This window comes from Ambystoma mexicanum, chromosome 14 (genome assembly GCF_040938575.1).
Source record: "Ambystoma mexicanum isolate Mex_15411 chromosome 14, UKY_AmexF1_1, whole genome shotgun sequence".
In the NCBI taxonomy this organism is placed as follows: Eukaryota; Metazoa; Chordata; class Amphibia; order Caudata; family Ambystomatidae; genus Ambystoma; species Ambystoma mexicanum.
The window spans coordinates 655,330,525-655,352,496 of record NC_090940.1 but is presented as its reverse complement, the minus strand read 5'-3'; the positions used below and the strand labels follow the sequence as shown (position 1 = coordinate 655,352,496).

The window sequence follows — 21,972 nt, the reverse complement described above, 5'->3', positions numbered from 1 at the left end:
GTCCGCGAGACCAGCTCGAGAGCAACGTTCTAAACCAAAGCTCTACAAGACCCCTAACAAAATCTTTCTCAACACACCCCACAATAAAATGATCTATTGATTAATCTTGAGCTGCAGTGGGGCCCACCATGGTAAAGCCAGAAATGTCCTAAAAAAACAGGGGCTAGTGAGACTTAGAAAAGCCCAACAAAGCCGCAACATATGTCGCCACAGCACCCGACTTGACACGGTAAACAGAAGGCGTGGAATCCACAGTATAACTGCCCGTATTAGGGGGGATTTGGAAGATGGCCGCTTTAGCTTGTGTAGCCCACATGCATGGTTTCTCGACATGGCTGCTCCATCGAAAGCTTGAGAAACCAACTCGCAAGTAATCGTATGCCTGGAAACATTCCAGCTCGATGCCATTTTAATGTCCATAGAAAAGAGATTCTCCAGCTCAGATTCTAGCAATTTCTATTAATGTTATTTACTTTCATGAGCTCATTGCATGTATCTTTTAGCATCGCTTCTTTTTGTTACCACCTTATCTTCTGCATGCTCTATTAAATATGATATCCACAGCAACTCTTCCATTTCTTTTTTTATAGTTCTTCAGATGATGCCAGCCAAGGAAATTCACTCTGCTGTTTTCACGTCGATCAGACGCGATAAGCTACCACGATGAACAATTCAAGCGAGACATGTAGCCTTCCGTACAATGAGAGTACGACGCCTCTGGTTGCCACGTACAGTGTGATTTTTGCCATCGGACTGCCTGCAAACCTCCTGACTGCGTGGTTAACCCTGCTACAAGTCCAGAAGAAGAATGTGCTGGCCGTATACCTTTTCAGTTTATCTCTGTGCGATTTGATGTATTTGAGCACGCTGCCCCTCTGGATTATTTACATTCAGAATAACCACCAGTGGATGTGGGGTTCAGTCGCCTGCAAGATAACTGGCTTCATCTTTTTCAACAATTTATACATCAGCATTCTCCTCTTATGCTGCATTTCCCTTGACCGGTTTGTGGCGGTGGTGTATTCTGTGGAGTCTACATGCTGGAGACATCAGAGGACCGCCATCTGCGTCACCTGTGGCCTCTGCATAGCAGTGGCCATAATCCATTCTCCGGTGTTCGTCTTGAGCGACGGAGAACAAACGCAACATCAAGTGACCTGTTTCGAAACCTTGCCCATGCCAAGGCATATCGCTTTGTTCAACTATGCCCGATTTGCGGTTGGCTTTGTCCTTCCTCTGGGTGTCCTTATTTATACCAACTGCAGAATATCAAAGATCATTAGAACAAGCACTTCACTAAGCAAGCAACAAAAGTCAAAAGTGAAGTACTTGACGACTGCCGTGATAGCCATCTTCCTTACGTGTTTCGCGCCCTATCACGCAGTGCTTCTTGCAAGAGCTATTCTATTTTTTCAAAATCCCATGGAGACCTGCTGGTTTGAAGAGAAGGTCTTCACTTCCAACGGTGCCTTACTCTGCTTGGCCACCGCCAACGCAATCGCTGATCCCTTCATCTATGTCCTAGTCAGCGAAAACATTAGAAAGGACTTTTTCCAGGCCTTGCAAGGATGGAGAATTCACTCGTTCACAAACGTCAAGAGCGATAGCAACCCTTGCTCCGAGTTGCAGAATCCAGTTGCGGCTATCACATGAGGGCCTACCTTCATTCGATCCATGGACATACCGTGCGAAATATGTGCCGGATGGAGCAAAATGATATCTTTCTTATGCTTCCGTTTTCCACAACGTGTCTGAACGAAAGACACTATTGTTTATTGTGAACAGTAGATTTAAAGAGATTCAGTTGGGTTGGAAGTAAGGTAACTCGCGCACTGCCAAAGAGAGATATCACTGTGCGAAAAAATAGTAGTCACAGATATACTTATATTGATTTCACAAAGATATTCAGCCCAGTTGAATCAGTATTACCAGATTTGAGAATTGTTTAGGGGGGCTTCTCAGGAGGAGAATCACCGGTAGATCTGTAGAACACTTTACCCTAAATCACTTTTATATAATTAAAGAGTCATCCCATTTTCGTGCAATTTAGCTACCAGATGCTACAACTTTATGTATTTTGGGGTTCTGGGTGCATTTAACAAGTTGCCACAATTCCCTACGATGTAAGATTTTTCTTAGGATGATGTTCCTGGGCACAAAATGAGAAACAAGGACCGTTTCTCCTTCTCACAGTATTATTATTATCAAGGTATGCCGACCTCTTTGTCTGGAATCACACTAAAAGTTTTCTTTGGACAAGAAACATCATTTGAAATAGCCTGCCCTTCGCAGAGCACAGTAAAAGATTGCGGTCCACCTGAAGACAGCAAGAGACTAACCCAGGTCTCTCTCTGTGGTAATAGGTTGGGAAATCAGTACTGCAGATTGGCATTGGGTACGCAGGATTTATGCCCCTGAACACGTGTATAAACATATTGATGCTCCCTCTGATAATTGGGTCTGGCACTTTCTAAATTGGACTATTTATTTTTGCTTCTCTGTATCTTGAAATTGTGCAAACGTGCTCTGAATTAACCGTAAAGTGACATCTTGCGGCTGTAAAGACATCTTCAAAAGCCGATCAAAGAATGAAGCCTCTGAAAGAATTCACAGGAACCCAAAAAGAGTTGAGCTCAACGTGTTAAATACATATTCATTCCTAGACACGTGCAGGATAATGCTAAAAAAGGCAGAATTTACAGCACAAATGTCTGATTCTTTGAGTGCACAAGACAATTATTTTCTGTCCAACTTCCAAAATGAAGAAACCTTTTTGATCAAATAAATTTCACCAAAATGGAGAATATTGATGTGTACTCATCTAGTAACCAAAATGGCCACTTTTAGTACGAAAACTCAAATGGCTAAAATGACACGCCCTTTATTTGGAATTCAGATGGGGCAGAAGTGATGATGTTCTAGCAACAGTTCACAGCCCTCTATTCCTCCCTTGTTAAGAACTTACTCTGCTTCCCAGCCTGACATGGGGAAATGCATCAGTAATGCCCCCTACTTTCAGCCAAGCACCCCCTCCACATTCTCACAGCCTAAATTATTCCTCACACTACCCTAACTCATTCTTACACTCTCGTTGCTCCTGCTTCACCGTTTCCTATTCTGTCGGATAGCATTTCAGTTCAATTCAATTAATTTCAATTCAATTCATTTAATTTCAATTCAATTCATTTCAACTCAATTCAATTCATTTTAATTCAATTCATTTCATTTCAAAGTGAATTTAACCAGTGAACTGCGCCAAGTTACAGACAATACATCAAAACAGTTGTAATGTATTTTTAATTCCGTTCTACAGCCTGACACGTGTTTTGAGCTAAGCTCTTCCTCTGAGGCTGTACATGCATTGTCAATTGATTGAAAAATTACATGTGCAGTTAATTGTTACATACATATAATAACAGCCAAACCAGGTAGAACAAAGAAGGGGGAGAGAGGGGAGTTATTGCCAATTTTAAGTACCCATTGCATGGCATCATAAGATAAATTAATTGCAAGTTAGCATGACAATAAGTAAAAGGAACAGTCATAAGCGAAATGTAGAGTGGATCAGTAGTATCTATATACAATTATGGAACAGTTTGACACTATACTTTAAAAGCCATTAAAGAACATCAATTGGAAACACAGTTTTACCATTTTTTATATATGATTGTTACATAATACTTAGTCAAGGCCAATTTAGACAATAATTTGCGCTGAAGTGCAGATTAAGTCATAAGAATACATGAAATTCATGATCCGAATTAAGTCCTCGAGTAACCAATCTGTGTTTACAAATAAGTCTTGCTTCCAGTTGTCTAAGTCTGAGTTCCATATTCCCTCCTCTCTTAGAGGGACATATCTGAGCTAAACCAATAAAACGTAAATCCTTAGTCTCATCAAGTTCATGTGGTGTCTGCCAGTGCAGCGCTAATGGGTATTTCGATTCCTGTTTATTCAATGAGGCCAAATGTTCCCGAATGCGGATCTTGAGGGGCCTATTAGTGCTTCCTATGTAAAATAATCCACAAACACAAATAATGCAGTACACTACAAACGTAGTGTTGCAGTTAATGAATAAATTGATAACATGTTTTCCCGTTATGCCAAAATCTATCGCTTCAGATTCAAAAGTGTACGGACACATATTACAGCTTCTGCATTTGTGAAAGCCATTAGCCCGCCCTCGAGCTAGCCATGTCTTGGCAGTAGGTACTTGAGACATGAAGGATGGGCAAAGGATATTTTTCAAAGTGGGTGCTCTACAAAAATAATAAAATTATGCCATCACTGATATGGTAACTGCTTACATGCATTTCTTTTTGCTTATGATTGTTCATTTTGCTTATTGTCATGCTAACTTGCAATTAATTTATCTTATGATGCCATGCAATGTGTACTTAAAATTGGCAATAACTCCCCTCTCTCCCCCCTTCTTTGTTCTACCTGGTTTGGCCGTTATTATATGTATGTAACAATTAACTGCACATGTAATTTTTCAATCAATTGACAATGCATGTACAGCCTCAGAGGAAGAGTTTAGCTCGAAACACGTGTCAGGCTGTAGAACGGAATTAAAAATACATTACAACTGTTTTGATGTATTGTCTGTAACTTGGCGCATTTCACTGGTTAAATTCACTCTGTTTTCTACTGAGGGTTCTTGGTCTAGGCACCCTCAACCTAACAGTTGAACGCTGCCGTCGTTACAACCCTACTAGTAGGCATTAGCGCTGGTGTTACTAGTGACCTTTTTGACCGTCCCCCTTTTTGCTAATTTAATTTCAATTAAATTCAATTAATTTCATTTCATTTCAATTCAATTCATTTCAATTAAATTCAATTCAATTTATTTAGCTTTATTTCTGCAAATTACCCATTGAAGCAATACAGAGCACATAATACATGAATTCATGATCATTTGAGAGACAGGACGGCATAATAAAAACATGGGCACACATGAATTAAAAGAGCTAGAGCAGCCGAATACTTAAAAAAATATAGGAGACAACAAATGATCAAATGTACTACATCCACAATAAAATACATTTGTTATCTAGTCGAATCAGTTCCACGAGGAGAGTAATATAATTATAATTGGTTAATTATAATGTGCTTAATACCCAGATGTTTCTAATTCCGGACCCGGGGATCGAACCTATGTTGCTCTGTGTCATCTTGCTTCCAAGGTTGCCCCTGAGCTATCCTCCCTAGAACATGGTTCATGATCATTTAATATAACAGCATCCCTACTACTGATTTATGTACTTTTCGGAGAAACCCATAAAACATGTCACACATAATCGGAGTAAACAGCATAGAGGGTTAGGCAAGCTTAAGCATGGTCATGTTTCTCCCTGCATACATTTGCATGAACAGCCTGTGTGTTCCACTTATGCGAGGTGCAAAGTGCAATAGTTTAAAATAGAGAAAAATCAATCAAGCAAAATTATTAATATGGATATGTAGTCATCACATAAAACACAAGCTAACTATCATATTGCATGCCGTTAAAAGATTTTCTTTCTAAGTAGCCAGGCCCGGTGAATATATTTGGAGGATGCAAATACCGTCAGGTCATTAGTACTGCACTTGGACAAGGATAACGCATCATGAAGGCGTCTAATGTTATATTTCAACAGAGCAGGTTTTAAGTAACTTTTCCTCTATTCCATGTAATGGGGAGAAAGAAACAAAGAGTGCTCAGTGTATTCTTTCTCGGCACAAAAAGCAGGGCGTTGCACAGAATACACCGCGTGCCATTTAAAAAGTTGTCAATTCAAGGGTAGCAGGCTGAGTCTATGGTGGGTTTATAATGTCGATGTATCTTTCTGGCTCAAGAACCAATTTGCAACAGTTGTATTCATGGCTAGTGCATATCAGGCAAAATAGCTCCTAATATTTGCCCTGGCCACACAGCCGTTTATGATCACATTATTAGTTCAATTCTGCCCTGACGGGTTTGAACCTCTGGATATCCCTCCCACCACTTAGTGATGAAAGATCAATTAGAGCTTCCCTTTACTTCGATAGCTCTGGAGAAGCCCAGAGCTGTATCCAGTATGGAATTGCCTACTGACCAATGAATCTGCTATGTTGGTTTGGGCTAATTCGATATGTAGGACCAAATTTCAGAGTACTCTTTGGTAACATTGTGATCTTTCTTAAAAATGTGTTCTTGATTACCTGTAATCTATCACATTTAGTGTGTCCGCATATGGCGGCCCCAGAGACCACAGCAACCTTAGCTTGCATGTTCTACATTTGTAATCATGCGACTAGTACCCTGTTGCCGAACGGGCGAGCCAATTTCGAAGTGGCAGTGCTGGTTCTATCTGGGCACACGGCTGCCTTCTCTTTTTGAGCAGACCATGAGCCATTTGCAGAGAACCTTGTGCCTAGGTAGTCGAAATGATCTACTTGCTCAATCTCTTGGCCCCCTATCGTCGAGCTCAATTCAGGCTGTTTCATATGACGAGGGTGGAAAACGATGGTTCTGATTTTTTGTATGTTAATCGTAAGGCCACATTCAATGCATCACTCGTAGAAAGCTTGTCTTCTTGGGCCAGCAGCGGTTTTGGATATCAGAATTGAATTGCGTCGTCAGCAAAGAGCAGGAGAGGGATAGAATCGTGACCCATTCGAGGTACCTCTGTCTCCAGTTGTTCCTGTCTGACGATCAGTTTGTTGATGTAGATCGAGAGCAAGGTAGGGACTAGTACACAACCTTGGTTTCAATGCTAGAAACCACTCTAATTTTCTTTTCTCTTACTAACACATTTTTTGAAACTTTTTTCTTATATAAAAACCAAAGGATTCCTTCTTTGAATGATTGTTTTTTTTAAATCATTTAAGAGCATTTCACTTGTATGGAGTGCTGCCTGTGAAACCAGTTTACCCACAAAACAATATGGAAGCATTTTTTTAAATGTTTAAAATAATTCAATTTATTAAGAAATATATTTTTTTTCTCTGTTCCTAAATGTCTTGTGTAAATGTTGTGCCTTGATGCCTGCGGGCTATGGCGTATTAGAAATAAATAAATACAAGTTTTATAAAAGAAATTAAAGCAATACACTACTTAAAGATGTGTGTGTGTGTTTGCTTGAACAACATTTTCTGTTATTAGGTCAAGTCTTCTCATCATTAAAAGATTCTCACAGTGATAATTATCCTAAAAATCATCCTAATATTTAGTAAATCATCATGACATCATCAGAGAAAACATGTTGGTTACTGAAGTTCAGATTTATTCTTTAGAATTAATACAATTTAGTGACCATAAGAGTTAGGAACCCAACCAGCAACAACATTAATTCTTTGCTTAATTATTTGCACATTGTCCCTTTTATAATCTTTATCCTCTGGCTATATATAATAATCATAGGATGTCTGTGCAGTTGGGAATGCAGCCCTCTTTCTGTGGGTGCTCTTGGACCCCATGGAGGTGACTGATGTTGCTGCCATTTTATCCTCATATTCTAATTCTGAGGCTGTCCAAATCAGTAAATATGGTTCAGTGTTTCAAATGTTTTAGTGTTAGGATGAGTTTTGAGAAAAATGAAATGTTCACCAAGACCAATGCGCATTATGTACTTAGAGATTCAAGCTTACAATCCTTTCATCACATACATATTTATGAAATTGAAAAATCTGTGGCAATTCTTATGTTTCCAAAATGCTCTTTGATTTTATGCAAAGCAGGCGGAAACCCTCATTGGTGCTATTTCTTGCTTTTCTGTTTGAAACAAGCACAGTGACAGTATACGTCTATGAGAACATATTTTCTAGGATCATGCTAGGTTTTGATAGTGGGTTTTACACAGTGAGACAAGTGGCACATTCTCATCTTGACTACACTATATGTTTATTAGAAACATTGATTGTAAACAGTTTAAGAAGAGCCTTCTTATGCAAAGAAACACAACCCTCACCAACCCCCCCCCACTCAACTTAAGACATCTTAGTTTTTGTTAGAGTGATGCAGGGAGACAAAGAGAGAGAGGGAGAGCGAGTGCAAGATTGTCATGTGACAAGCTGGATACAGCTAACATACATTAAAACATTAGGTTACATTTTTCACACTAAATCCCATTAGAAACCTATGAGAAATCTGGAAAGTTTTTAGAACACCATTATTCCTAGAAGGAACAGGGAAGGGGTAGTTGGACAGTAAAAGGGGGTTCACTTAGAAATGCTTTCCTTGCTCATCAATGTTCCACCCGTCTTGCCATTAAAAGTAACAATTCCTGTCTCTTGCGTTGAAAGTCGGCGCCCAGAGATCCACAAGAGCAAGGTTCTTCCTGCCCCTCAGATAAGCAGCAGGACTCTCGGGCCATCACGAGGAGTTTTGTTAGTCAGACTCTTGTCACTTTGTCCAACTTTTGATGATGTCTAAAGCCACTCTGGATATATTTTGAAAAATTCTTCTATAGCATAGTAGTCCACAGTAATGCACTCCTATTGCATATTTAAGAAAGTACTATGTGTGTGCCTATGTTATTCTGTTTTATACTATTTGTATTGATGTTTGCCTTAAGTTTAGATTTGGAAGAAAAACAATCTCTATTATTTTTGTAACTGGATGTCATGTTAATGGCGCACTATGTACTGTTCAATTCTATTTCTGTTACAGTGTTCTCTTACGTGTATCGGCTTTGCTTCCAAAGGGTCAACATTCAAATATATGTGAAATGTGAGTTTTTCAACTATTTCAGGCTCTTTTTCTTGCATCATTTAAGCGTTGTCGCAAGGGGAGAAGGAAGAGAGGAGTCGAGGCATAAGGCACCCTATAGAAGGGGACAAAAGGGGGGTCTCTAGGGTTCTCTTTTCCCTAGGTCCCTCGGTTGCTCTTTTCTTGAAATTCTACACCCCCACTACCCCACAGACCCTACTGGCCCCTGTAATCCTGGGTCTTTGGGTCAGGTGAGAAAATTCCTATAGTTTCCAGGATATGCCAACTAAAACAAAAAAGGGAAACTCTTTTCATTCTGTGTCAGGTTGGAAGGATAACTTAAATCCATTGAAAATAAGACTGAATGTCCTATTCCCATCCATACAGTCCCGGGTCACTTGAGCCCATGAAGGGTCTCTGAAGGCAGCCACAGTATCAGGGGCTGAGAGAGCCCCAGCCCACTTCTGTACTTGCCGTTGGCAGAAGAGCCAGGAGCTGTGCTGTGCTTTGGGATTCAAGAGTTGTGTGATAAACTTACCAAGCAAGACCTTGCAATTTCACCCTCGACCCAAGGGGTCTGCTTGACTAGGATGCTACAGGCTCTCTTCTCAGCTCTGTGGCTTTGCAGCTGCCACCCACCCGGCTATTCTCTTTCTCCTTCCTCTCAGTAACCTCTGACTCCTACCAGCTTCCGGGTCAAGGCCCAAAGCAGGCTTCGTAGAGTCCCTCCTGCAAGTCTAACTCTTTCAAAATGAGGCCTTTTTGCCACAGCCACCGCCTGTTTCACAGCTCTCTCACAGGATGCCCTTACCCTCTTTGGGTTGGCCACCTCCAGCTCTTCCCCTCTGCTTTTTCAGCTCCTCACCCACAGAACCTTGCCTTAAATCACACGCTGCTGGCTTTCTTCTGCCTATTATTATGTGGTGCTCGAGCACTGACTCTTTCAACCAGTGGAAGGCTCTGCTCCCCCCCCCCCACGTGTACCCCCCCCCCCCCCCCGATGCACACAGCCCGTGCTCCCCATTTTCTCCCTCATGTGACTATGGGAATGTATATGATAGGTTGTTGGGTGCAGGTGATAGAGAGGGTGGGTGGGGGGCATAGACGTTTATACTGAGATCTGGGTAGGCTATCCTTACTCGTATAATAAACCACATTTAAATATTTGTCAGGTTACTTTACCTTTTGACACACATGCAGGCATTTAAATTTGATTGATCAAAAAGAGTACCTTCTGCCGCATCCAAAAATATTTTTGAATCGGGAAACAGAAGTGTTGGGTGCCCTTTTACTATGATACGTCCTGTTGGTTTGCAGAGCTTTTCTTCCTGCAAAGGGTTTTTCTTAACAGAGACTGAGGTCAGTGATGGGTTAACATTTGTATGCAAGCCTGTCTTGTCAGTAAAGTCACTTTAAGGTGCCAAAGTGTTGATTTGCAGAGAAGTGGTGCCTCCCTTCGAGAACATGTGCATACCATCACCCCTAATCAGAGCTTTGTTTCTGTGGCAAAGACCTAGGGAAATCAAGGGGGGGCAGGAGGCATACATACTCCCGATCATTCAATATGGGGCTTGCAGTCTCGAAATTCAAAATGGAAAAAACCAAAACCACAAGTCCCAGAATGCAGCTGAAAACCAGGACTGTCACGATTTATTAGGCGGTCCCTCTCAACTCAGGGAGTTCCTTTCCCACACAAGCAAGGTGGCGTGCACCCAAAGCGCCTATACAGATTCAACTTTAGTGAGGCCTCCAACCTATCTCGCACCACCCAGCCAATACCCTCTGTACCATCAATGAGCTAGGAACCAGGCCGGTGTATATATTTATTTAAGGTTTGACAATGAATAATAAAACAACCAAAACATCAGCCACCAACACCGTGACACAACACAATATCACAGTCTCACATTACTTGCACCAATTGACTGACTTATATTTCTAATGGACTTACAGATACTGCAACACAGAGGTAAAATTTAGAGATGAACAGTCATCACATTACATCAGATTTCTTGCAATTTCACCCACAAACAATATGATTGCTTAGTCTTTCATCAAGCTCTTTTCTCCCAGTGACCGCGATCCCCAGGCATCAATTACATATGACCCCTCTGATTTGGAGACAAGGTACAGGGAGTGGGAATACAATGGAAGCATCGTTTTGGCTCTTTATTAAAAGGCAGGGTTTGATAAATAGACAATGAAAAAATAAAATGGGTTTCAGAAAGGTAGAGTCACCCAAGTACTTTATTGTCTATACCGCTCTAACACAATGGGCATGAACTTTGTTTGTTTCAAACTCTAACAACACTCATCCCGTGATTTTCTATATGCGAATTAATTAATTCAACTTCAATTCAATGTGCTAAGAATCTACACAGTTTCATCCCCTCCCCACAATTTTATGGGAGGGATTAAGGCAGGCTGTTCCCAACACAAATCAATTTAAATGGATAGGATGATTTTCTATAGTGGAATTAATTTGAGTTGGATTTAATAAAATGTGCCAAGGGTCTCCTCAGTTCCACCCTCCTACCCGCTATGCAAGATGGAGATTAAGACTGGCAGATTTCCCCTCCCCACACTTTTGTTGCCATTTGGATTAATCTACTTAAATGGGCGGCCTTGGTTATTTGGCATCCAGGGAAACAGCAGGGCTCCTCTGTGGAGAGCACAGATCTGGTCAAAGGCTTCAGTTAAGGGTAGTCCCCAGCACCCAGACTTCCTCTGGCTCCTCAAATGGCAGGCCCAGCTAGCTTCTGGATTTCCCAGTCTCTGTCTCCCATGCAATGTTTATGGCCTTGGTAGCTATCCCTGCCTCTCTGCTAGTTGTTACTTGCAAGAGTCCAGAAGTAGACTATCTACAGCAATAGAGTGGTAAAGTCAAGGGAAAAAGTCCAAAGAAACGTTCCCAAAAGTCAAAGAAAAAGTCCCTCTAAAATTGGAAACTGACCTCTTATAGGGCGGGTGACACTCCATTATTATCATAATTCCCATGCTATGGATTGGCCAGCTCTCTCCCTTCTTCTCCAACAACACGGCCAGTGCCTGCTGATAGGACAAGGAGTTGGGGGATGTGGATGATGGAGGGTGGAGAAAGATTCATCATCCCAAAATGACAAGTGGGTTTAACTTTTTCATTGTCCTTAAAAATCTAACAACACGGCAGCTACCCTAACTTTTCAGAAACCCGCAGGCAAATATATAGTTGAGTTCTATATTTTATGGTGAGTTGGAAAATACTAATCATATCTGGGCACGCCCCTCCTGGGAGGAGCTACCATTTTTATTGATTTACTCGTGAGCCGAAATAGTCACAACTCTGACCATTCAAGATTCAGACCTTAATTCTGAACCTATCACCACACCAACTTTCCATTCCATAGGAATTATGAGAAGGCTGGAATCATAATTGTATTTATAACTCAACTTGCATATATCACACAGGATTCCTATTTATATGATACAGGCGGGCTTTTTGTCCCCTTTTATATGAGTATGGGATGAGCTCACTGGGACATACGATTGTCTTTTAATTAAAGAAAAGGTGCCCCAATGTTAATCATATGGCAAAGCATCACATGTGTCCCTCATCTTTAAACTCGCCCCAACCTTTTTTTAAGATTCATTTCTGTTCTTGTGACCTGACACGGACATCTGCTTATCAGCAAGGTCTGTGTCTCTGAAGCCATTTTGTGAGGTTGAGTCAGCCCTGAAAAGGTCATTTCTGTTGGCCACTAATGCACAGATAATCGGGAGACCTGACCTTAAAGGTCATCTCTGCTAGCTGTGTTACCTACAGCTCCCACAATGTTGATGAAATTCTCTGTTATTTCTGTGTATTTCTAACTGAACCAGGCCTGCTTTTCTTGGGAGGCCCAGGCCACAGGTCTTGAGTTAACATTTTTGAAGGCACAGACCTTTCTGTTCAGTGGGGAAAACACCAGCTACATCCATACTTCAGAAAATACAGCTTTAAATCAACAAGATGTGCCTGCATGTAACATTTAGTTGTTTATAATACAATCTTTCATCACATACGGTTTGGACAGATATATGTCACTTTTGGTATTATTCACACAGAAACCACAGTTACATAGCGCATTCTGGTTCACTTCTCCAACAAGTAAGCCTTTGCATTTAAATGTCAGTTTATTTGTGAAAAGTAAGTGTCTTTCTCCAAAATATGTCACTTGGCTTCACTTTTTAAATGTAAGGCACAATTCCTCATTTTTATTTATCAAAGGCCCAGCATTTCAATGTATCCTTTCCCATGTGTACTGCTGCAGTTTAGAATCTGTCAAAAGGTGCCTTGTCCCAGTTTACAAAAAGCAAAGTCAGCATCTGCAGCACCGCATGTTATTTCCCATTCATTGAGCATTTCCAGCTGTATTAAGCTCTCGGGTAGATTCCCATTCACTTGCACAAGCGTCCATTTTAGTAGAATTGACTAGGCCCATTTCTTTCCATTTAACTAGCCATTATGTTGGAAATCACTGTTCTTTACTGCCTTTTATTTTTCAATGGAGCTCCACATTAGCCAGCTTCACTTTCCCAATGGGGGCCTAGCATGGCCTCTCCCTCTCTATCACTCTGGGGCTGTCTTTTCACCCCCACAGGACTAGATGAGCAACTCACAGATGATCTGGTGGGTTTTGACCTTTAATGACGAAGCACTGAGTCGCCTTGAATAACAGTAGGAGTAAGGGCCCATCATTTGATGGGGACAGGATATGAAATGGTCCAGAATAAGGCAGAAATGGACTAAGGCAAAGTGTGTCATGTAGTAGACTCCTGAGACCCAAACTCTGGCACTAGGCTGGCCAGGCAATGCTCACTTTTTAAATTTTTAGCACCTTACATGGGTCATGTATGAGGACCCTAGTAATGATGTTAAAAGCTGTGAGGGCCCCTTGTGCGGTGTTCACGTGCCCTGGTAATCTTCAGAGAGTTATCAAGCATGTGAGAGCCCCTTCAGGTGATGTGGAATATTATGTCGGCTCCTGCAGAATTATCTAACATGTCTTCTCACTGTGTTTTCTGGGATTCGGTCTGTGACCTTTAAAAACAAGTCTAACCGAGTTTGGTGTTAAGGGACTGCTGCCTGTGACTATGTCGAGTGTTAACTCAATGGCTCGTGTTATGGCATCAAAGTCTGTAGGGAGGCCCTTTAGCGGACCGTAGTTTTATATTCTAAGTTGATGGGAGAGCTCAGTGCGTTAATGTGCCTGATTCTGAGATTTGCGTGGAGCCAGCAGGTTCAAGGTGGGACCACATTTTAGAGCATGGATCAAAGACCTTTTCGTGGCTCTCCACAAAGGAGGGGCTTCAAGTCCTGCTCGTTCTCCAGGTGGCAGAGGAGAGGCATCGCCCCTAGTAGGGAAAACTGTGGGAGCGCGATACTAGTAATGTATAGAAACAGGCACCTGAAATGCTGTGTTCCGCAAGCACTTTAAAGAGATACAGGAAGATGATCAGGTGGCAGCATTGGCCAATGCACTAATCAAACCCATTGTAAACTTAGCCGTGAGTTCTGAAGGAGATGAATATTGGAGCTGTCTGGCTGTTTTTTGCAGGAAAAATGAAGTCCATGACACCAAACAGTACAACACAACACACCCTACTGAGAGGAAACTCTGAAGGTAACTTGTTGATTCAGAAGGAAATTGTGAAGGTAAGTGCCGAAATCATTGAAGACTGTGGATGCCATCGACTATAAGAACACATGTTCTCTGTTGAAATATTCTCCCTCTCCCCTTCTATCCTGGCTTTCCCCTATCCCCGTACCCGCCTATCCACCCCTGTGCCCCCAGAATGTGAATTCGATATGTAGTCGTGTTGAAATAACGGATCCACATAAAGAGGGGATTTGGGTTCATACGCTTCCGTGGTAACATGGGCCTTGACACACTGATAACAAGGCTACATATGACGATCCATTCTTGTATGAAATGTCTGTCACATTACAGTGATATCATAACCAGATTTTTTAAGTGTACTGAGGGGCGATGATATGTGATGCCACTTCCTGTGATAGATAGGGGGATGGCACTACTTCCTGTGATGTCACTTGCAGCGGGGTCAAATGACATCACTTCTTTTGATGCCATTGGGAGGTCAAAGGTTGTTTGATGTCACTTCCGCTACCCCTGACATTTTGGTGAAATGACGTCCCTGATCCAGTTGGCTGTAGGCATGTGAAAAACATCGGAAGTGGAAAGAGACTTGGAGGATATTGCTGGCTCACAGGCAGAGCTGGGGACTGAGGGCGAGTCTCTGGGAAGACGGAATAGGGACATCTGGGAGACACAGCCATGAAGGAGCCCAAAGTACCCTCCTCTGTGCCTTGGCCGACCACCAGAAGACCAGGTTCTCGTAGAAGCTGTAGCATAGGGAATAAGAGCTGTACGCTCTACTGACAGAGCCATTCCAGCTCTAATTCCCTCTCCCCGAGGTGGCAGAGCAAGTGATGGTTTGTTCATGCCATTTCTTTATTCACTCCTGGAAAGACCACAACTGCCAAATAACAGCAAACACTTGACTGGGTTGGAACTTTCTTTTGGTACGCCATTTTTACTACTGGGAATGAAACCCCCAGTATCACCTGAATACCCAGAGACAGTATGAACTTTAGGTTTCCTTACATTTTATATATTTTCTGTTTGTTATTTTGGCCCAGCTCTGTACTTGTCCCAGATAAATTACTGCGAGTCTATTGAGCCCAGTCACCTACATGGCTGAATGTTATATTGCGACAGTACAAATCAGTATGGCCTTTGTGGCGACTCTTTAGTAAGACAGTAATACAGATACTAATGTAAACATAGATGCAGGTATTTTTTCAATGTACCGTTTGAAACCCATGACTGTACAGAAATCGTTCTGCACAACAGGTAAACTGTGTAAAAGCTCAATAGGGAAATGACAGCCTCTCTTGCGTAACAGTAGGAGGAAAAGGCCGACACGCCAGTACAAATATGATGGTTATCATGGATTGGGGTTAGTGGGTTAGCAGACCTGCCTCAGACATATTGTACAACCCGTAGAGCCCTTACCAAACAGAATGTGTTTGGCCTGAGAGAAAACCAGAGCTGGTACCTCAAAAACCAAAGCCAACAGAAGTAAGTTTGTTTGTTTTATTTATATAGCGCACCAAACCCGTAGGTATCTAGGCGCATTCACAAAAAGTTACAATAGCATTACAGTATGAAATTACAGTGAAGTCTCCTCCCATTGGTGGGTGGAAGAGTAAAACGGTTCTGTACCCCCATTTGACATGCTTTGCAGTTCTGCAACCTGAGCAGTTTGGCAAGCATACTATATTTGCAGAACAAGAGGGCGCCCCCATATGAGTGTTACACATCATGTTACGCCATCATGCATTGAATACAAATGTTGTAAACTATGTGGATTTGCTGAACGGCTGCGGGTGGATGTGAGATGCAGCTCTCCAAGACATTCCTTTTCTGCTAAACTTTTTCTATGCCTATCCCTGTCCATGAGAGGATAGCTCAGGGGCAATGTGCTCGACTTGGAAGCAAGATGACACGGAGCAAAACAGGTTCGATCCCCGGGTCCGCGCTTAGAAACCTCTGGGTATTAAGCGCGTTATAAACAACCTATCATATATCATATATTCGTTCAGAATTGTTTGTGTTCTAACTGTGTGCCCCTGGGCTCTTATAAATCAATGTCAAGCTGGATATGGGAGCTTTCCGACACAATACATGCATGTTCTAGCAAACTCCTTTATGAGCAGGGCCATCAATGCATATAAAGTACTGTAGGGTTCACAAACCGCCCTGGCACACCAGACAATCAAAAATGTCCCACCGAAAAGGTGCTAATTCACGCCTTTGCGAGACGCGAAGAGAGGGTTGCCCTTGGCCCCCAAGCCACGCGACTAAGTGCTGCTCCAAGCATCCACTCTTGGCTGTCAAACCACGGGGCTAAGTGCTGCCCCAACCATTCACTCTTGGCCACCAAGCCACGGGGCTAAGTGCTGCCCCAAGCGTTCACTCTTGGCCACCAAGCTACAGGGCTAAGTGCTGCATGCATTCACTCTTGGCAGCGAAGCCACATGGCTAAGTGCTGCCCCAAGCATTCACTCTTGGCCACCAAGCTACAGGGCTAAGTGCTGCATGCATTCACTCTTGGCCGCCAAGACACGGGGCTAAGTGCTGCTCCAAGCATCCACTCTAGGCCACCAAGCCACGGGGCTAAGTGCTGCTCCAAGCATCCACTCTTGGCCACCAAGCTACAGGGCTAAGTGCTGCTCCAAGCGTTCACTCTTGGCAGTGAAGCCACATGGCTAAGTGCTGCCCCAAGCATTCACTATTGGCCTCCAAGCCACAGGGCGAAGTGCTGCTCCAAGCATCCACTCTTGGCCACCAAGCTACAGGGCTAAGTGCTGCTCCAAGCATTCACTCTTGGCCACCAAGCTACAGGGCTAAGTGCTGCTCCAAGCATCTGCTCTTGGCCACCAAGCTACAGGGCTAAGTGCTGCATGCATTCACTCTTGGCCGCCAAGCCACGGGGCTAAGTGCTGCTCCAAGCATCTGCTCTTGGCCACCAAGCTACAGGGCTAAGTGCTGCTCCAAGCGTTCACTGTTGGCCACCAAGCTACAGGGCTAAGTGCTGCTCCAAGCATCCGCTCTTGGCCACCAAGCCACGGGGCTAAGTGCTGCCTCAAGCATTCACTCTTGGCCACCAAGCCACTGGGCGAAGTGCTGCTCCAAGCATCCACTCTTGGCCACCAAGCTACAGGGCTAGGTGCTGCTCCAAGCGTTCACTCTTGGCCACCAAGCCACAGGGCTAAGTGCTGCCCCAAGCATTCACTCTTGGCCACCAAGCCACGGGGCGAAGTGCTGCTCCAAGCATCCACTCTTGGCCACCAAGCTACAGGGCTAAGTGCTGCTCCAAGTGTTCACTCTTGGCCGCCAAGCCACAGGGCTAAGTGCTGCTCCAAGCATCCGCTCTTGGCCACCAAGCTACAGGGCTAAGTGCTGCATGCATTCACTCTTGGCCGCCAAAGCCACGGGGCTAAGTGCTTCTCCAAGCATCCGCTCTTGGCCACCAAGCTACAGGGCTAAGTGCTGCTCCAAGCGTTCACTCTTGGCCACCAAGCTACAGGGCTAAGTGCTGCATGCATTCACTCTTGGCCGCCAAAGCCACGGGGCTAAGTGCTTCTCCAAGCATCCGCTCTTGGCCACCAAGCTACAGGGCTAAGTGCTGCTCCAAGCGTTCACTCTTGGCCACCAAGCTACAGGGCTAAGTGCTGCATGCATTCACTCTTGGCCGCCAAGCCACGGGGCTAAGTGCTGCTCCAAGCATTCATAATTTTTCCCTCATAGAGTGTATGTTGTTATACTACAACAGGCAGAAAAAAGTACATAATACAACATGATATTTAATTTCTATGGTACATTGTGGACTTCTTGAAAAAGGTGATGGGGTGAGTCGAACACCGCCACCCCTCATTAGCAGGTCTGTCTCTTTACCACTTCACATGCAATGCTGTACGCACGAAGCCTGTAGATACGTGTTGGGTTTGGGTCCCCATGTCCTTGGCTCAGCCAAAACCTTGCACGTGGAGTGCTGCTTATTTCTAGCCCCCCACAGTGTGTGGGCGCGAGGGGGGGGGGGGTGTAAGTTCCTGTATAGGCCTAATAGAAATAGAAAAGTCACTTGCTGAGAGAACGTGTCCGCCATGTGTAAGCGGGCACTTGAAAGGTCTTATCTGACTTCCTACAGAAGTCCTGCTGGTCAGAAGTCCCCTTTTTACCACGTTCACAATCATGTTTTCGCTTTTTGTTGCCTTTTCAGGAAAGACTGATGAATTAAACAGGTCCCAAATCTTTCTGAGAGAATCACTTGCAGGGAAGGAGATTCAACACCATTTTTAGAAAACAGTTAAATCTTTTGTTTAATAATACAAATGAATATTTGCAAATGATGAGCAGGGACCTGATATTATCATAACAATTCAAAATGTTAAAAGTAATCGAGCAATGTGTTGTGACCAGGACATCCTAGAATAAAATATGAAATAAAAAGCCAGAAAATGCCATCCTTCTGGAGGGCAATGGTAACCATGTCATAATTTTTACAACAACAGGAGGACTCTGGCTGAGTTCCAGCTTTAGGGGACGAGCTTCCCTAGTGAGACGCATTGATCAAGCCAATGGCGCCCAGTTTCGCCCCCTCATATGCCTGGGCAGGCATGTGGCAGGCAAATCAGGGGGCTGTTGGTGCGACCAATGCTTCTCCGCCTAAAATGGGAGCTCAGACTGAGCTGCTTTGCTGTTTTTGGCTGTTTCTTGTGTCACCCTTCGCTTGCAAGCGGTTTGTTATTAAGAGTTTCTTTTGGTCTGGGCAGAGCGTGAGCCATCATCCTGAATACAGACTAGCAAGACTATTTCTTTGTTCATTAAGTGGGTGGGATCTCTATGCTGCATCTTTCCACAACAGATTGCTCTGGTGGGGGATGGGTGTCACCTCCCCACCCTGTGCTGGTGAGGGATGGGTGTCACCTCCCCACCCTGTGCTGGTGAGGGATGGGTGTCACCTCCCCACCCTGTGCTGGTGGGGGATGGGTGCCCCACCCTGTCCTGGTGAGGGATGGGTGTCACCTACCCACCCTGTCCTGGTGGGGGATGGGTGTCACCTCCCCACCCTGTGCTGGTGAGGGATGGGGGTCACCTCCCCACCCTGTCCTGGTGAGGGATGGGTGTCACCTCCCCACCCTGTCCTGGTGAGGGAAGGGTGTCACCTACCCACCCTGTGCTGGTGAGGGATGGGTGTCACCTCCCCACCCTGTTCTGGTGAGGGATGGGTGTCACCTCCCCACCCTGTCCTGGTGAGGGATGGGTGTCACCTACCCACCCTGTCCTGGTGGGGGATGGGTGCCCCACCCTGTCCTGGTGAGGGATGGGTGTCACCTACCCACCCTGTCCTGGTGGGGGATGGGTGTCACCTCCCCACCCTGTCCTGGTGAGGGATGGGTGTCACCTCCCCACCCTGTCCTGGTGAGGGATGAGTGTCACCTCCCTTCCCTGTCCTGGTGAGGGATGGGTGTCACCTACCTACCCTGTGCTGGTGAGGGATGAGTGTCACCTCCCCACCCTGTCGTCACCTCCCCACCCTGTCCTGGTGAGGGATGGGTGTCACCTACCCACCCTGTCCTGGTGGGGGATGGGTGTCACCTCCCCACCCTGTGCTGGTGAGGGATGGGGGTCACCTCCCCACCCTGTCCTGGTGAGGGATGGGTGTCACCTCCCCACCCTGTCCTGGTGAGGGAAGGGTGTCACCTACCCACCCTGTGCTGGTGAGGGATGGGTGTCACCTCCCCACCCTGTTCTGGTGAGGGATGGGTGTAACCTCCCCACCCTGTCCTGGTGAGGGATGGGTGTCACCTACCCACCCTGTCCTGGTGGGGGATGGGTGCCCCACCCTGTCCTGGTGAGGGATGGGTGTCACCTACCCACCCTGTCCTGGTGGGGGATGGGTGTCACCTCCCCACCCTGTCCTGGTGAGGGATGGGTGTCACCTCCCCACCCTGTCCTGGTGAGGGATGAGTGTCACCTCCCTTCCCTGTCCTGGTGAGGGATGGGTGTCACCTACCTACCCTGTGCTGGTGAGGGATGAGTGTCACCTCCCCACCCTGTCGTCACCTCCCCACCCTGTCCTGGTGAGGGATGGGTGTCACCTACCCACCCTGTCCTGGTGGGGGATGGGTGTCACCTCCCCACCCTGTGCTGGTGAGGGATGGGGGTCACCTCCCCACCCTGTCCTGGTGAGGGATGGGTGTCACCTCCCCACCCTGTCCTGGTGAGGGAAGGGTGTCACCTACCCACCATGTGCTGGTGAGGGATGGGTGTCACCTCCCCACCCTGTTCTGGTGAGGGATGGGTGTCACCTCCCCACCCTGTCCTGGTGAGGGATGGGTGTCACCTACCCACCCTGTCCTGGTGGGGGATGGGTGCCCCACCCTGTCCTGGTGAGGGATGGGTGTCACCTACCCACCCTGTCCTGGTGGGGGATGGGTGTCACCTCCCCACCCTGTCCTGGTGAGGGATGGGTGTCACCTCCCCACCCTGTCCTGGTGAGGGATGAGTGTCACCTCCCTTCCCTGTCCTGGTGAGGGATGGGTGTCACCTCCCCACCCTGTGCTGGTGAGGGATGGGGGTCACCTCCCCACCCTGTCCTGGTGAGGGATGGGTGTCACCTCCCCACCCTGTCCTGGTGAGGGAAGGGTGTCACCTACCCACCCTGTGCTGGTGAGGGATGGGTGTCACCTCCCCACCCTGTTCTGGTGAGGGATGGGTGTCACCTGCCCACCCTGTCCTGGTGAGGGATGGGTGTCACCTACCCACCCAGTCCTGGTGGGGGATGGGTGCCCCACCCTGTCCTGGTGAGGGATGGGTGTCACCTACCCACCCTGTCCTGGTGGGGGATGGGTGTCACCTCCCCACCCTGTCCTGGTGAGGGATGGGTGTCACCTCCCCACCCTGTCCTGGTGAGGGATGAGTGTCACCTCCCTTCCCTGTCCTGGTGAGGGAAGGGTGTCACCTACCCACCCTGTTCTGGTGAGGGATGGGTGTCACCTCCCCACCCTGTCCTGGTGAGGTAAGGGTGTCACCTACCCACCCTGTGCTGGTGAGGGATGGGTGTCACCTCCCCACCCTGTCCTGGTGAGGGATGGGTGTCACCTCCCCACCCTGTCCTGGTGAGGGATGGGTGTCACCTACCCACCCTGTGCTGGTGAGGGATGGGTGTCACCTCCCTTTCCTGTCCTGGTGAGGGATGGGTGTCAACTACCTACACTGTGCTGGTGAGGGATGAGTGTCACCTCCCCACCCTGTCGTCACCTCCCCACCCTGTCCTGGTGAGGGATGGGTGTCACCTACCCACCCTGTGCTGGTGAGGGATGGGTGTCACCTCCCCACCCTGTCCTGGTGAGGGATGGGGGTCACCTCCCCACCCTGTCCTGGTGAGGGATGAGTGTCACCTCCCCACCCTGTCCTGGTGAGGGATGGGGGTCACCTCTCCACCCTGTGCTGGTGAGGGATGAGTGTCACCTCCCCACCCTGTCCTGGTGAGGGATGGGTGTCACCTCCCCACCCTGTCCTGGTGAGGGATGAGTGTCACCTGCCCACCCTGTCCTGATGAGGGATGGGTGTCACCTACCCACCCTGTCCTGGTGAGGGATGGGTGTCACCTCCCCACCCTGTCCTGGTGAGGGATGGGTGTCACCTCCCCACCCTGTCCTGGTGAGGGATGGGTGTCCCCACCCTGACACT

General features: G+C 46.0%; 1 protein-coding gene across 2 annotated transcripts in view; it reads left to right on the top strand.

The window, feature by feature from the left end:
* GPR132 (G protein-coupled receptor 132) overlaps positions 1 to 3,256 on the top strand; it is a 100,026-nt gene extending 96,770 nt beyond the window's left edge. For both annotated transcript variants that reach the window (XM_069638196.1, XM_069638195.1), the window contains one exon: positions 591 to 3,256. In XM_069638196.1, the coding sequence (XP_069494297.1) occupies positions 664 to 1,653 (990 nt within the window). In that variant the 5' untranslated portion in view covers positions 591 to 663 and the 3' untranslated portion in view covers positions 1,654 to 3,256. The remainder of the gene's footprint in view (positions 1 to 590) is intronic.
* Positions 3,257 to 21,972: the final 18,716 nt, after the last annotated feature.